The 16465-nt window shown below is 23.4% G+C and overlaps 5 protein-coding genes across 5 annotated transcripts; 2 read left to right on the top strand and 3 right to left on the bottom strand. All coding sequences in view use genetic code 6, as the record gives it.

The window, feature by feature from the left end:
• Positions 1-477: 477 nt before the first annotated feature.
• Positions 478-1459, bottom strand: TTHERM_01055560 (hypothetical protein; the record flags this gene model as incomplete). The annotated part of the gene is made up of 7 exons (XM_001027522.4): positions 1287-1459; positions 1157-1227; positions 1014-1085; positions 919-963; positions 725-870; positions 600-667; positions 478-544 (listed from the first exon to the last, which is right to left on the bottom strand). The coding sequence occupies exons 1-7, from the start codon at positions 1319-1321 to the stop codon at positions 478-480; spliced, it is 504 nt and encodes a 167-aa protein (XP_001027522.3). The 5' UTR covers positions 1322-1459.
• Positions 1460-1719: 260 nt separating this feature from the next.
• TTHERM_01055550 (transmembrane protein, putative) lies at positions 1720-2967 on the top strand (the record flags this gene model as incomplete). Its single annotated transcript, XM_001027521.3, has 1 exon — positions 1720-2967. The coding sequence occupies exon 1, from the start codon at positions 2185-2187 to the stop codon at positions 2965-2967; it is 783 nt and encodes a 260-aa protein (XP_001027521.2). The 5' UTR covers positions 1720-2184.
• Positions 2968-3845: 878 nt separating this feature from the next.
• TTHERM_01055540 (hypothetical protein) lies at positions 3846-6604 on the bottom strand (the record flags this gene model as incomplete). The annotated part of the gene is made up of 9 exons (XM_001027520.4): positions 6405-6604; positions 6318-6347; positions 5381-6051; positions 4657-5320; positions 4548-4595; positions 4441-4471; positions 4078-4114; positions 3944-4017; positions 3846-3884 (listed from the first exon to the last, which is right to left on the bottom strand). The coding sequence occupies exons 1-9, from the start codon at positions 6434-6436 to the stop codon at positions 3846-3848; spliced, it is 1626 nt and encodes a 541-aa protein (XP_001027520.3). The 5' UTR covers positions 6437-6604.
• Positions 6605-7236: 632 nt separating this feature from the next.
• On the bottom strand, positions 7237-8292 carry TTHERM_01055530 (7 transmembrane receptor (secretin family) protein; the record flags this gene model as incomplete). The annotated part of the gene is made up of 1 exon (XM_001027519.3): positions 7237-8292. One exon carries the CDS (start codon positions 8290-8292, stop codon positions 7237-7239), a length of 1056 nt encoding a protein of 351 aa, XP_001027519.1.
• A 4332-nt stretch (positions 8293-12624) lies between these two features.
• Positions 12625-16248, top strand: TTHERM_01055520 (ATPase, histidine kinase-, DNA gyrase B; the record flags this gene model as incomplete). The annotated part of the gene is made up of 1 exon (XM_001027518.2): positions 12625-16248. The coding sequence occupies one exon, from the start codon at positions 12625-12627 to the stop codon at positions 16246-16248; it is 3624 nt and encodes a 1207-aa protein (XP_001027518.2).
• Positions 16249-16465: the final 217 nt, after the last annotated feature.

Below are 16465 nucleotides of genomic sequence, written 5' to 3'. Positions count from 1 at the left end.
CTTTAATATAAAATATTATATTTTAATTGGCTATTGAAGTCTTTATTTACATATATCTTTTAATTATCAAAACTTAAATGCCACGAATGTTAATAAAACAACAACAACAACAACAATAATAAGTAAGTAAGTAAATAAGTAAATAAATAAATGAATAACTAACTTGGACACAGAGTATATAAATTCTATTGATTATAAGGAATGTATTAACTATCACATGACTCATTTTATGAGATTTTTAACATAGAAGAATAAATAATCTATATTTTTTAGTTAAGTACGATTGATTGATTATATAAATTTTACAACTAAATTCTAACTCAATTACAAAATAATAATATATATATATAAAAGCCTTTTTATTAAATGTCTTCATTCTAAATTTACACTCCAAAAATTGAATCTTTTAAAGTTTAAGATATCTATCTGCATTCATTTTAATTTTTAAAATCAACTAATGAAATAATCAATTTATACTCAAAGCTGTAAATCTTCAGCGTCAAATGTTTCGGCAAATAATTCATTTTCAATTTAACCTAATTACCTGTTAAATATATTTGAGATATAATTTCTTTTTATATTGTATTATTTATTATTACCATCTAGAGAGAATCAATTATAACTCAGTTGGGTTTATGTCATATGTAAACTTTTTCACACAGGATTACTTTTATAAAATTGAATTTATTTTACACTATGCAAAAAATAAATTATTTTTCATTACACAAACTTGATAGGCAGATTCTAACATTTCCATAAACTTTTCTAATTTGCTCAATTTACTATAATCATCTTCATCGTCAGCTTAAGCATCATATAGTTTTTATTTTTCTTTAGAGTAAGTATCACCACTGATAATTACAATTTTGTCTATTTATATTTAACTTGAATATTTTAATATGTTGAAGTTTTAATTACTCAAGTCTGATAAGATTTCATTTAATTTTGCCAAGCTCGTTTCGCCTTTTTTATGATTGAATGATTTTTATTTGTTCATAAAACTAAAATTTTACATTTTTAGATAAATTCATTTATCTACTCCTACTTATTTGACGAAATCTATCCATTTTATAAAGACTTAATTTCTATGTTATGCATATTAAATAGATTTTTTTTCATATTTTATCTGATTTTGTTAAAACTTAAAAATCATTACAAATAAAATTATTATTAAGACTAGTCAGCTCCTTAGATCCTCCATCAATGTGCTAATTCCAAACAATAATACTAAATAAAGTATTGTGAAAAATTAGATGAATTTTATAATTAAATTTTAATTAATCTACCATGTTTAAATATCGAAATCTTCAGCTTTAATCATTCTAAAAATATTTTTACTTTTTACAAATGCTTTGTTTTCAAATCTAATATGTATTATAATGAAAGTAAGATATTTGTTTATTTTTTCTACTTAATTAGATAAATATAAATAATGAAATAATAAATTAATTAATTCTAAAAGTAAAACATAAAATGATTTTATCAACATATAAATTTTGAATTAAAACTAGATTCATATACATAAAACACTTACAACTTATCATACTTTAATTTTTATTATAACCATCAATTAATTAATTTATTTATTATTAGATTGTTAAAAAGGAGTTGATTTTTAATTAAATTTTTTTGAAATGTTGAGTTTTTAATTAATTAGAAAGCAAATAATTTCTTTGAAATAAATAAAAGATATTGAAAATTTTATAAATTTTTAATTTCAAAAAAATTGAAAATCAAAAAGATCTTTTTTGGTTGTCTTGTCAAGTGCATGAAATAAGAAAAAAAAATGAGTAAAGAAAAATAAGCACAGATATAGGAAGTAGTGTTTTGGATCATAGATTCGAAGCTAGGCGTCTTCTAGTTTATAATTAGTGGATTTAAAACGTTTTTGACATAATTAATTAAAAATACGCATCCTTCCTTCTTTGCCCCAAAGTTTTTAAATCCAATCACTCCATTAATTATAAATCACTAGAAACTTAGCTAAAGAAAGTAACCCAAAACTTCGAAGCCTATAACACGAGACAACCTCTTTTTTTAGCTCTTTAAAGTTAAAATAGATTTTATGTATTTTTAATTTACAATATAATATAAAATCTAGGAAACAGAGCATAAGAACAACAAAAAAGAAAGAATAAATAATATGAAAAAAATAAAAATATAAATAAATATACAAATAAATAAATGAAAATAAATTAAAACAGAAAAAATAAATATCAGATAAAATTTGAAATTAAGAATTTGAAAATGTTGCTTAAGCAAACACAAAGAGAAAATAAATAAAATAAAACCAAATAAATAAATAAAAAATAGTAAACTCAAAAATAAGAAAGAAAGAAATAAATATTAAAAAGATTGACATAAGATCTGTAAGATCTGATCTATTTATTTTTTTTTAATTTTTTGATATTGGCAACATAAAATAAGAAAGAAAATTTAATTTTAATTTAATTTAATAGTTTGTATTTATTTACGTTAAGATTTTTTCTTATACAAAGATTGTCCAAATAACAAATAAAAATGAATATGTAGAGCGAAGTTCCTAATTTCTTTTTATCATAGGAATAGATATAGTAAGAAATAGATTAAATAAACTTCAAAGCCATTTAAAGATTAATACCAAAGCTAAAATAAATCATATTAGTCTGTAAAATTACTAAACTGCTTGAGTTTGCTGATGTTTGGCATACTAAATAAAAAGGGCCAAGCTTTTTGGTAGAAGAATATAGCCATGATTAAAAAAGAAAGTACACTCTTATCCAATTAAATTAAGTGCATTAATCTAAGCTTGAAGAGGATATTAAATTTTACTTTACAAAAGACATGAATTTTGGGTTCAACGATGAACAATAAATGATCTACCTCAAAAATGAAAAAGGTAACTGGGGTATATGGATTGCAGAGTAGTAAGAATATAAAAATCTAAATTTAAAATTGCAAGAAATTGTTTAATATGTAAAAAGTTGATTATTCTATGTATAATAAGCCCTTACCGACAATATTTTACTTAACTATTTTCAAAGTGAATATATAAAATCTTTTTGAAAAAAATTTGGATTATTAAAACAATCAATGTTGATTTTAATCTTATAAAAGAATAAATAATATTTTTTTATAGTTAATAACAAATAAAATAAAAAGCTATTTCTTACAGATTTTAAAATTACTATATTTAAAAATGTTTTAATAAAATTTTATGTAATTAAAGAAAAAAAGAAATTAAAATATTTAAATTAAAAACTTTTGTAAAAAAAATATTTGTAAGTAATTTTGTAAAAAACATCTGTTTTCATAATATAAACTCACAGATGTACGGTGCATTTATAAATATATAGATAGATAAATAAATAAATAAGTTTCTCAATAAAAAATAAAATAATTTATTTAATTTTATTCTTTTAAATTAAATTAATAAAGTTTAATTAAAAATTTTTAAACTAGCAAACATAACTAAATAAATAAATAAACAAAAAAACAAAAAAACAAAAAAACAAAAAATCTTAAGTAATTTCTTGTTTTTTTATTGTCTGAATTGTAAATAAAATAAATAACAAAAAATATACTTTTAGAGCTAGAATCTAGATAAACAACTAAATAAAAACAAATTAAATTTTTAAAATGTTGGTTAGTTTGTTAATTTGTTTTGATTATTTAAAGACAAATACATAATAGTTAATATAAAGTTGATTTTATAACTTAAATAAGGCTTTTATTATGTATATTTATTTTATTACTACTCCATTTTTAAATAAGAAGATTATTAATATTATTTAAAGGAATGCCTTAATGTATGTAGCTTATTTAAATTGGAAATATTTGCATTGAACTTTTTTCCCAAGTTTCAATCAATCATATGTGGGAGAATCTCTTTCTTTGAATTTTTTCTAATATAAATTAAGGTAATTAAAATTAACTGAAAAATATGTTTGATAAAAATTTTTACTCCGTCACTTGGTGATCTAATTACAGATTCGAATTTATCATGTCTCCATTCTTTATTCTCCTTGTTTTAGTATCCTTGTAATTAGAAAGAAATAAATAAATAATTTGTTTTTAGCCTGATTGAATTAGAATTACTTTTATCTCTTCCCTAGAAACTGTCTCTATCTCTTCTCTGTTTAATAAAAAGAAATTTAATTTATTAGCTCTGAATCAATCCTCAAGAATTTCAAGATTTGATCAAGATTATTTGAGGTAGGTAGGTAATAGTAGTAGTATTTTTTGTTGTTGATAATGTATAATGTTCCTGGTACTGATATTTCAGATTATAAAATAGAATAATTTTATTAAGGTTAATTTGATAAATTTAATAACTAACTATTATTTATTTATTTATTAATGAATAATATTAATATCTACCAATCCTCACCAAATCAATCATTTAAAATTTTGTTAGCATCTTCAACAAAATAAATTCTGTAAAAGTTTTAAAAATCTTACCTGATTGAATCTATTCTTAAATGATCTATCCCTTTTAATTAAAAAAAATGTTGTTAATACACATTTATTTCGCAGTTCAATTTTTAAATAAATTTATTTATGAATACCTTCTTAGTTTTTTGTCATTTTCTTCTTCATCATCTTCCTTCCATCCCCTTTACATACATACATAGATATTATTTTATAATGTATTTGTAAAAAAATGTTATTTAATACATAAGTCCAGAAGCTCTATTAAATTAGAATCCTCTTCCTTTTTTGACAACTCCTTCTTCTTCCTCGGTCTTTACTTCTGTAGTTTTCTTTTCAGTTTGTTTTTCTTCTTTTGGCTAATTCTCACTCAAAGGTTTTTTGTTGTATTTATCTTTGTTTTCATCTGCTTCATATTTGGAAGACTTAGAAACAGGAGATCTATCTCTAGATCTGTTTCTATAAGAGTTCTTGTTTTCTTAATTACGATAACTATTATTATCTCTTCTGCTATCACGACGATCACGAGATCTAGATCTCTTTTTCGATAAACTTCTTTCTTGTTTTCTTTTTGAATCAGGACTGCGGTAGCGAGACGATTAATTATTTTTTACATCTTTATCCTTAGTAGAATCATTGCGATCTTTGCTGCTTCTCCTATTTTAATTATCTTTATTTGAATTCTTATCTTCTTTCTTTTTGCTAGAGCTTCTTCTTTTTTTACTCTCTTCCTTTTCTGGAGATTTCTTTTTTTCTGTTTGCTTTTATTCCTTTTAGCTATTACTATGTTATTACTTTTAATTATATGAATCCTTTCTTTCTCTATCATTGCTGCTGCTTTTCTTTTTGGTAATTTTAATTTCTCCCTCTAAATTCATTTATCTGCTTGAATGTACTTCAAGAATCTAACCTTTATTATCAATAATTCATTTTTTTAAGGTTTGTCATTTGATTTTTTAATTTTGCTTACTTTCTTTACGGGTTTCGGGCTATTATTAGCTCACTTTTTTATCATTATTTGAGCTTGAATTTTTTTTATCTCTGTTTTTTGAAGGTGATTTTTTCTTTTCTGTTTTTTACTTCTTTGAAACGCTACGGGATTTGCTTGAAACTGAGCTACTACTTCTACTGCTAGAACTACTTGAGCCACTTTCGCTATGTTTACTTTTTTCACGCTTAGACTTATCCTTGTCAGTATATGTATTTCTACCTTTTGAAGTGCTTCTTTTCCTATTGTTATTTTCTTCCTTTTTGTATGAATGTCTTCTTTCTTGATAAGAAGACGTGTTATTACTGTAACGGCTGCTAGGATACTTCTTGCTATTATTATTGGAACTATAGTCTTTTGATCTTCTATCTCTTGAGTTTGAGCGTCTGCTACGGGAATTTCTTCTATTACTTCTGCTACGAGAGCGGGACTTGCTATATTTAGAATCCTTTTTTGATTAACGATTATTGTTGTTGTTGTTGCTTGTACTGCTTTGTGCTTTATTGTTTTTTGAGTAATTAGATGTTTATTTGCTATTATCATTTTTTTTAGACTTATCTTCTTTCTTTTTGCTTTTGCTTCTACTTTAAGAAGAAGATTAAGAGGAATCTGAGGACGATGAAGATCCTGATGAAGTTAATCCACTACTTGATCTAATTAATTAATTTAATTTCTGTTAAACATTTGCTAAAATTATTTTATCTTAATTCAAAATTTTGAATTTTTTAAACCATTTAATTTTTCTAAAATCGAAATAACTAGCAATCATTAAATCCTCTAAGAACCAATTATGGTTGTGATCAAAAAAATCATTTCTATAATTGATTAATTTTTCCTAATTAAGAATTGCTTTATTTTGAGGCTTAAATGCTACTTTTTGAATTTTTGTTGTGTCAAAAATAAATATTTGATTAATTACGATGAGGAAGAACTTGATGATGAAGATGCGCTATTTTATATTAAAAATGTGTTAAATTCTAAAATAAATGTGAGCAATTCTGAATACCTATTGCTTCTAGATTTTCTTCTTCTTGCCATTGAATATTTATACTATTAAACTAAAATAATTATTTATTTATAAGCTCGATGTTATTTATTTAAGAATAAGCTATTAAGAAATAATTATAAATAAGTAATTTATAAATTTTTTTAGATATGTTTTCTTTTATGTATTAAACAATTACTATACTCTAAATGCCTTATTTCACTTAACAATTCAATAAATTAACATACAAAACCAAACAAATTTCTTCTTTTTTTCTGCTTTGAAAAGATATTTAATAAAATCAATCAATCAATCAAGCAAACAAACAAACAAAATATTCTTAAAAATTAGAAAAGATTAGTCAATTAATTAATAAATAAATAGAGTTTTAGAATCCCTTAAAGATATTCAATTTATTTACCAACACTAAATACTCCATAAATAATTTATTAGATAGACACATACCTTAATTACCATTTATTTTATTTATCTATAAATTAATTCTAAAAATTTGATTGATTTTGAAGCATTTTATTAAATAAAAATATTTTTTTCTTTAAAAAAGTTTTGCGAGAAACAACAAAAATAAATCATAAACTTTAAAATGATTATTTAATTAATTAATTAATTTATTTTTACATTTAAATATTTGTTTAAAAATTAAATATTCTTTGTTAAATTATTTATTTAATATTTTATTACATTTTTATCTTTATTAAAATGGTTTTAAATAAATTAAATTTTATTTGAATTTACTTATTAATTTTTATATTTATTTTATTATTCAATTTTAATTATAGATTTATTGCTTGCTTTTCTACGCTTTGTTAGTATTTTTATAAGAGAAACTATTTCAAGATTCATCAGCTGCTGAGAAATTTATTTCTTAATACTGATCAGACTATTAATTCGCTCTATTTATTCTATTGTATCCTAATTGATCATCGTCTTCATTCATAAAGAAAGCTATATCGCTAGGAGATCCTAGTTCATTATCTTTTCTCAGTCTGCTGCTATCAATATTGAGCTTTTATAGTTTAGGATGCTCTAATAGCTTTTTTCTATTATCTTATTCATCCAAATCAGTATAATCTTCAACTCCTTATCTACTGAAAAAGTATCTACGGAATTCTCTCCTTACTTGCTCATTAAATCCATATATGCATACGTTTAAAATACTAGCCAAAATATCAAAGCAAATATGCATGAAATAAGTCCATTAATGAGTTGAATAGTCTTCATTAAACCAATCTATTATGCGATTTATCGTAGAAGGAAGCCAGCAAATCATCATAATTACAGGAAAATTGAGAAGCTTTTTATAGAACTGAGCTGCAGGACGTTCTAATCCAACAAATTTAATATATCTATATACACGAATAAGACAGAAAATAAAAAATAGCACACTAACCCAAAGCACTCCATAAAAGAAAACGAAAGCAAACACCACGTAATAAGAATAATCCTTTTAGTCAAGCCAGCAATAGAAAGGAGCTTCATTTTTATATTTACCTGCAATAGCTGGAATAACTGCAATAATTAATGGAATTACAAAACTTACAAAAAGATAATATTTAGTATATTTTTCGGGGTTCTACCTATTATAAACAATCGTCAAGAGCACATTTAAAGCGATTACCGAAGTAACTACGAAAGAAGATACATTCGAATATTAAATAAAAAATCCTTAAACTTAGCAAAGATTGTAGTTGTCTTCAACATGAAATAAAACAAAAAAATAAGCAAGGCTATTAAATGAATCAGCTACACAAAGCAACATTATTAGCTTAAAAGGAAAAGACTTAATCTTTTTGAATTTAAAGTAAGCAAATATGACCAGGATACTTAATATCAATGAAATAACACTTTCGCCAAATATAATCCACTCAAATACATCAGTTTGTCCCATATTTTAATCTATCTTTTAACCTAATCCTTATTTGTAATAGTGTTTGATTTGTTTATGCAAATTTAAAATTTTAGTCTTTTGAGCTAAAATATTTTTTAATTCTTCAGCGAATGATTAAACTAAAATCTTTTTATACTATTTCTTAGTTGAATGAGTTATTTTAAGGTATTTTATTTATTTGAAAAATGCCTTTATATTCACTTAACTTTTTAAAAACACTCTTGTCGGAAAATTTCTTTTGATTTATCAAATATAAATTAAAAAAAAATCTGAAGTATTTACTTCCACTCAAACCCTTTAAATTAATCATTAAGTTAATTCCTTTACAACAAACATATAACATAACATTCAACTTTTACCAAAGAATTAAATTAATAATTTTTTTAGGCTAGGTTAATCCCAACAAATCCATTAAGAATACTTAAAAACGAGCTTAAATAAATTAGACTCAATAATTTTGCTCTAATTAGTTCATAAATATTTTCTCCAATTAAGCTAATGTAAATTATATCAACCAACATATAATAAACCATGTAAATCATGAAAATTATAAAAGAATAAATCAATCTTTTTTTAATTTTATTTAATGTAACACTTTTAACAAATTTAATAGCTTTAATTAAAATATTTTATTTATTTTATTTGATCCATAAATATGTTGTCAAAATAGAATTAAAAATTCAGATTAATAAATTTATCTCTCATTAAATATTTTGAATCTATTCTTTTTAATATATTTAATTTATTACATCTATTTTTTTGAATTAAAAAATAAATTATTTTAGAGTTATTTAATAATTATTTTTCAATAAAATTAATAAATTAAGAAAAAAATAGCTTTACAAATTCTTAATTTGATGTAAATTCCAACCTTTTTGTTATCCCTATTTAATTTTCCAAACAACTAAAGATAAATTAAGTAAGGATATCCAACATATATTAAGATATTCGATTGCTTTATAAAAAAAATTTAGTATTTTTCATTATTAAAATTTTCATCATTTCGCAGGCAGAATTTATTTTGCATTCTATTATGAAATCAAAAGGTTTTGATTGAGTTAAAACTAAAATGAATTTTATCAAATTTAATTTATTTGTTTATTTTGATGTTATAAAGCTAAGGATTTGTGTAAGGGTGGAAATAAATAGTAATAAGTAAATAAATTATTTGAATTTAAAGTGATTAAATGTAAATAAAATTTTATTTGTTTCTATGTTTTTCTCTGTAGATATGATTACCTTACAAAATATTTTTATTATAGATTATTCTACAATATATTATGATTTAATAGCATCGCTTATAGTTTTATTATTTTTTTTACTTCTCTTTTTCTTCCTATAAAATGCTAAAAATATATATATATTAGGTATAATAGATAGCTAATCAAGTATTAAAGCAAAATATCATTATATAAAATAAAACATGAAAAAATAAATTATTATTTAAGATTATTTATTAAATAAATTAATAATTTGTATTAAGTAGATATTTAATTACGAATAATGATTTAATTTAATTTATTTATTATGAAATAAATTTCTTTCTTTAAAAATTCTTATTAATTGAGAAGCTCTTAAATAAATTTAAATAGATAATTAACTTGATTGATATTTTATTTTTAAATTTTATTTAAAACCTAAGATCATGAAATTAGCGACTAAATAAATGAGAAATAAAGTAAATCAACTCTTTTTTTACTCATTTAAATATTATTTAATAATAGCATTAAATTTTTAAACAAATTAATTCTCAATAAGCAGAAAGTGCTTTAAAAAATTTTATAATAAGAGATGATTTAGAGAAAAATCTTTTTGAAAATTAAATTGATCTTTTTTAGAGTGAATATTAGCTATTACTTAGATTAATTTCAAGAGTCTTAATTTTTTATTACTAATAAAAACATAGTGATCACATAAAATTTATTCTTACTTTTGGATTGTAACTAAAATTTTTAATTGATCATTTAACCAAAAAGAACATTTAAAAGTTTTTGTAATTAGTTTTTTTATTTAAGCTCATTTACTTTGTTTAGAATTTTAGATAGTATTTAAATTGATGTAATCTATTAATTTATGTGGAGATGTTTTTATTAAATTATTAGAAGTAGCGAATAAGCTGGCTATTTTTAATTGCCTAACTACTTCGAGAAAGCAATACTCATTCTGAGTATAGTTCTAGATATAATTAATTATCACTTTATCCAATTGATTATGAATATCTTCAAATATATTGGAAAGCGTTGATTTATTTACTTACTATAAAATATTTTTATGAATTAACATCAAATATAATTTTATTATTTATACATGAAAAATATTTCTAGCAAAAATACTAATATGAGCTGTAATTTTTGTTGCTTTTATTCATTATTTAATAGGTTGTTACTATATAAATTGTTTGCTATCATTTATTTTTACTTTATTTTAACAAAACTGGCTATTTTTAATTACTTACCTAACTACCTCTAGAAAACAATACTCGCTTTGAATATATTTCTAGATATAATTAATTATCAGTTTTATCTAATAAGCACAATCGATTTTGCATATCTTCAAATTATATTGGAAAGCGATGATTTATTACTTGCTATAAAATATATTTTTATTAGTTTACTTCAAATAAAAGTATTTTACAAATAATTATTTATCCTTAAAATATATTTCCAGCAAAAGTATTAATAAGCTGTAATTTTAGTTGCTTTTATTAAATATTTAAATCAAAGTAAGCTGTAACTACATCAAACGTTTGTCATTATTTCTCTTTAGTTTATTTAAACAAAATAATTCCATAATTCCACTAAAATTACATTAAAAAAATTATAGTTACTTTTTAAAAAAGCAATTTTGTAGTATTTAATATTTAATGCTTGAATTAGATATTTTGATGCTAATGACTTACTTATTTTACTTGTCTATTTTATCACTGATGAATATGATTTCACTTATTATAAAATTTTTATAATCATATATAAAAACAATTAAAGACTAGGCAATTTTTGAAATTAATTTTAGAAAATGTTAGACAGCGCATTTGAAAAGTTTAAAATATGAAAATAGATTTGCTTTCGAATAGACAAATATATATGTACTCAAATAAATATCTAGAAAAGTAGTTACAAAAAGTATATTTATCTTCTAACTTCTCTGCAAATATCTATTTCAATTTATTATCAAAACTGGTAAAACCATACCTAAAACGCCATCAACTGTTGATCTTGCTGTTAAAAATTTAATTTTTCAATAACTCTTGCAATTAAAATCTTTAAATTTGGTATGTAACATTTTCTATTTGAAAGAAAGTAACATTCATAATTGAATTTTCTTAAAATGTTTAATTTCTCTCTATTGACTTTTTTAGGATTAATTTATTATTTTTCTTTTAACCATTTTATGGCCTGTTCCCTTTGAGAAGTTTTAGTTAAGTGTACTTAGGATTAAGTTTTTAAGTATTTTTTATAAAATTTACTATAAAAGAAAAAAAAAAATATGAACTCAAACAGATATATAAATAGAATGAATGACACTAGAAACAAACCAAACAGACATAAATACAGAAATACACCAAATATAATTTATAAATATGTATTCAAGCAAATAAAATTATAAAAAACAAAAAGGTTGGCAAGGAAATAATATACACTGATTAAATCTTAATCTAAATTAAATAACAAGAAATCTAATTTGATTTATCCCACTTTCACTCCTCCCTATCCTTCTTACTTAGTTATATTTAATTTGATCAATTAGTTGGTCTTTTTTTTTTCTTTATTTGATTTTTTACTTTTTGCGCATTTTAGAAAAGTAAAATATATAATTCTTTGCAATAATAATTGTAAAAACTGATATATATTATCAAAAAGAAAGAAAAACTATAAATCCTAATTCTCATAATTGAAAGTTTTTTTAGACTTTTAATAGCACATAAAAAAGATAGCAGCAGAATTAGTAGATATCTTCAAATTGTTTTGAAATATTTTATTATAAACAAGCTTTAAAAGACAAGCTAAGAGCGCATACATAATTAATTACACGTTAAATATTTACAGCGTTTCTATTAAATATTTACTTCAAGTATACACTTATAGAAACAATAACATTTGCTTGTAGCATAACACAGAAAATAAATTTAGAGTATTCGTTCAATAAAAACAAGGCTTATTTTGAAACCTGATTGAAATAAATATCTGATTATTTTCAAATTTCCACCTTTCCATAAGATTTAAGCAGAGACACGAATCATACGCTATAAAATATTGTTAGGATATAGAGAAAAATAAATTAATTTCTAAAAATTTAAAATAATTACATACCTTATATAAAAGATATTTGGATATGTATCAACATGCTTAAAACAAGTAACATTAACAAAACTAGATTATGGTCATATAGTAGTAGCACAAATATAATTAGTACTAGCAACAGTAGTAAAATTTTTATCACATGAGTCAACCGCACTCGCATTCAAGCTCAATTCATTTAAGTACTTTTAACAACCATTTAAACAATAATGCGAGCAATATTAACAACTAAAATGCTTTGAATATGAATCACAGTAACAATCATCACCAAAATAATAAATATAACAAAACATAAAAGTAGGATAATTAACAAAATGCTAAATCAAGTGACACAACTCCAAAATAATTTGTTTCAGAAATAGAAAAAAAGCTTCTGCATTACATTCCTAGCTTAATTCATGATTTAAGGAATCCTCTTTAATAGCTTGTAGCGTGTATTGAGCTTTACAAATAATAATTAAATTAAATGTAGAATCCGCTTTATGAAATTCTTTTACACAGTGTAACTCATATGAATGAATTAATTACAAAATCTCTGACTACCTTTAAAAAGATCACAGAGCGCTAGGATGACGGTTAAATTTGCGAGTTTTAGTATAATAGCATAGACATAAGCAAATATTTAGAGGAATTTTGGACAAACAATCTGGCCATAGCTGAATAAAAATCCAATGTAGATTATTAAATTTTAGTGTAATCAACCCTTCCTCATTATGTAAATATACCTAAATTAGAAGTTACTCAAGTTATTTAGAATCTCTTTTCAAATGCTACTAAATTTACAGAAAAGGGTTCTATTAAGTTAATTGTTAGCTTTCATGAAATGCCTGAAGATGATAATATATATTGCAATTCAGGATAGTAAGACAATTCTACCACTCCTGCTAATTAACATGAAGAAATCCAAACAAGCTGTAAAAAAGCTCATATTGAGCATGGTTAAATCAACAAACATTTAGATTGTGGAAAAGAAAGCAGTCCTTTAGATTAAGATGTATCAATAGCTATCGAAGGGTAATAAAAATCACATTTCCAGTAGTAAAACTAAATCGATTTCTAAGATTAAAACGAAGTTAGGCAGATAGCTATGTCATTAGGAAATAGAGCAAGTGTCAATAATGCTCCAAGTCAACAGCCTTAATTTTGCAGCGCTACACACATACCAAACTTAAAAAGTAAGGAAATGCGTTTCGCTATGCTTTAGTAAAAGCTGTAAAGCATTACTTACTAATTTGATAAATTAAAATATTCTCAATAGTAAGACAATGATTATCAGCTAAACACAGAAGAAGATGTAGAAGAGGACTATTCGGAGTCTGAAAACAATTTGCAAAATGCTCATTTTGCTCATTCTTACTCAAATAACCAAAAAAGCATGGATGAGTACTATGAGTATTTCTAGAATAATAGCTTAAACCCTCATAATTAACATAATAAATTAAATTACAACGGACATCAAAAGAAAAAATTATTCAGCTAGTACAATTTTTCTACTTAGTCACATTTAAATTCACTTTAGCCTAGCAAGCAATCAAATAATAACAATACTAATAATAATGGTTCAACTCCAAATAACTAAAATGCAAATACAATCGGACAGGACAATAACTCAAACAACATACACTCATTTAATTAGATAGAAAACAGTAATACCTCATCTACCTCCCGCAGTTGTCACAATTCTACACCTCCTACATTTTAGATTCACACCTTTTCAGACATTCAAAACCCAAGAAGTTCTAATTAGTAGCATTCAAATATGATAAAGTCGCAATAGCTCACATCTTCCTCTAAGTAGAATGCAGGCGAAAATGGTATTGCTGGAATTGATCAAGGTAAACAATATCATACCCCATAAATGAACTCGAAAAATGACTTTTATTCTTTGAGAAATTAAGTATTTAATCAGAAAAGCTAACAAAATATGAGAGAGTAAAAAGCAGCTTAGTCCTAAATTACTCAGTAACTTGTAAAAGAATTAAAAAACAAGAATTTTTTGATTGAATGTCCTTCTCCGGAAACAACAAGCATGAATTCGCAGTCTAAAAATGAATTCCAAGCTAGAGACAATATGAATTCATTTTACTCTGATGTTAATCCCGAAGTCAAAAATCTACCTGGATCAGCTGATTTGGAGGGATAAAAATCTATGAAATTATCTGCCGTAATGAAACAGCAATAAATGAATAAGTAAAATAAAGTTATAGGTTAGGGATGCATCTAAAATTCCTACTACTACAATTATTAATAGAAGTAAACGTCATAGTCTAGTGGAGATCTCAGATCTGTTAAAAATCAGTTTTTTGTAGGTCCTATCCGTAACCCTGCATTAATTCAATCAAAATAATAGAAATCAATAGAGCAGTAGCAAGAAGATCAAATAAATAGCTAGCAGAATCATAATAAATCTAATCATTCTCAAAACTATGAAAAGCTTCCAAATAATAAAGAATATTGCTAAATTTTCTCGAAAAGAAAATCATAAATCCATCCTTCAATTAGGGATTTAGTTTTTAATAGAAATAATATTCGTAATTTTCAAATACGCCAAGTTGCAAAGATTTAAGGCTATTTGAAATTTGAGATTTTAGATACTGGAAAGGGAATGGATGAGAATGAGCAAAAAAAGATATTTGATATTTACTAATAAGCAAATAATTCTATAAAGGAGCACTACGGTGGCTCTGGAATTGGATTATACTCTGCAAAGAATATAGCTAACCAGCTGAATGGAGATATATTCTGCCACTCTCAAAAAGGAGTTGGCTCAGCATTTATATTCTACATGCCTTGTACTGCCACATACAAAACTGAATCGAACGAAGAAGATTCTATAGACCAATTTCAATTTGAAAAAATAAAAAATCAAAACTCTTCATAAAAAAACTAGATGTATGGTGGTAATGGTGATTATTAACATTTTTAGGATAAAACTTAGCTTAACATAATAAAAACTACTTCACAAACTGAAAAACCAGCTTACTCCAATTAATTTAATCTAAGCAACGGGTAACTAAAATCAAACTAAGATAAGCAGCAGCAGCTGCAAATTTCATAAATTAAGCAAGGACTTAAAATAGCTGATTCATTTAATTAAAATCTAGATCAGTAAAATAAATTAGTGCTCACAAAGTAATAGTAGACTAAATTAAATAAATCTCCGTCTGATAAGAAAGAAGAAGAAATTAAAATTTTGATTTCCAAGTTAGAGGAAAGGAAAAAAAAGATTAGAGTAATATACATAGATGACAGCCAATTCTTATTGTAAGCTATGGAAAAAATGCTATCCAAAATAAAGTGCGTCGAATTAATTATAGAATAAAATCCATTAAAGGCCCTTCAAATTATAAAACAAAACCCACAAAAATTTGACATAGCACTCATAGATCATGAAATGCCTGAGTTAAATGGAAAGAAGCTAGCTTCTGAGATAAAATTGATTAATAGCAGTATAAAACTCATTTGTCACTCTGGATACGATGCTACCAGTGAATTTACATAAGAATGCATTCAAAGTGGCTTTTCTTACTTCTTGTAAAAGCCTTCTTACTTAGAAAACATCGTTGTCCTTTTTTGCAAAATTTTAAACATAGATTTCCAAAATTTAAAATAAATTAACACATCTCTTCAGCCTTTAAATATTCTGACAAATAACTGATTCAGTTTTTTTCTATTTCAACATTTTTTAAAAATATAAATAAAATAATTATATAAATAAATTTTTAGCAATATTCTCATATCCAAAACTTTCTAATAAAATCTTTCCTATAAATTATGAACAAAAGCAATTAATTACACATTAAATAAAATATTTAATCATAATATAACTAACATATATACATACATACCAACCAACCAATCAACTACAAAACTAG

This window comes from Tetrahymena thermophila (genome assembly GCF_000189635.1).
Source record: "Tetrahymena thermophila SB210 genomic scaffold scf_8253880, whole genome shotgun sequence".
NCBI classification, from domain to species: Eukaryota; Ciliophora; class Oligohymenophorea; order Hymenostomatida; family Tetrahymenidae; genus Tetrahymena; species Tetrahymena thermophila.
Note: the sequence above shows the minus strand (reverse complement) of the source record. Positions and strands in the feature narration are given on the sequence as shown.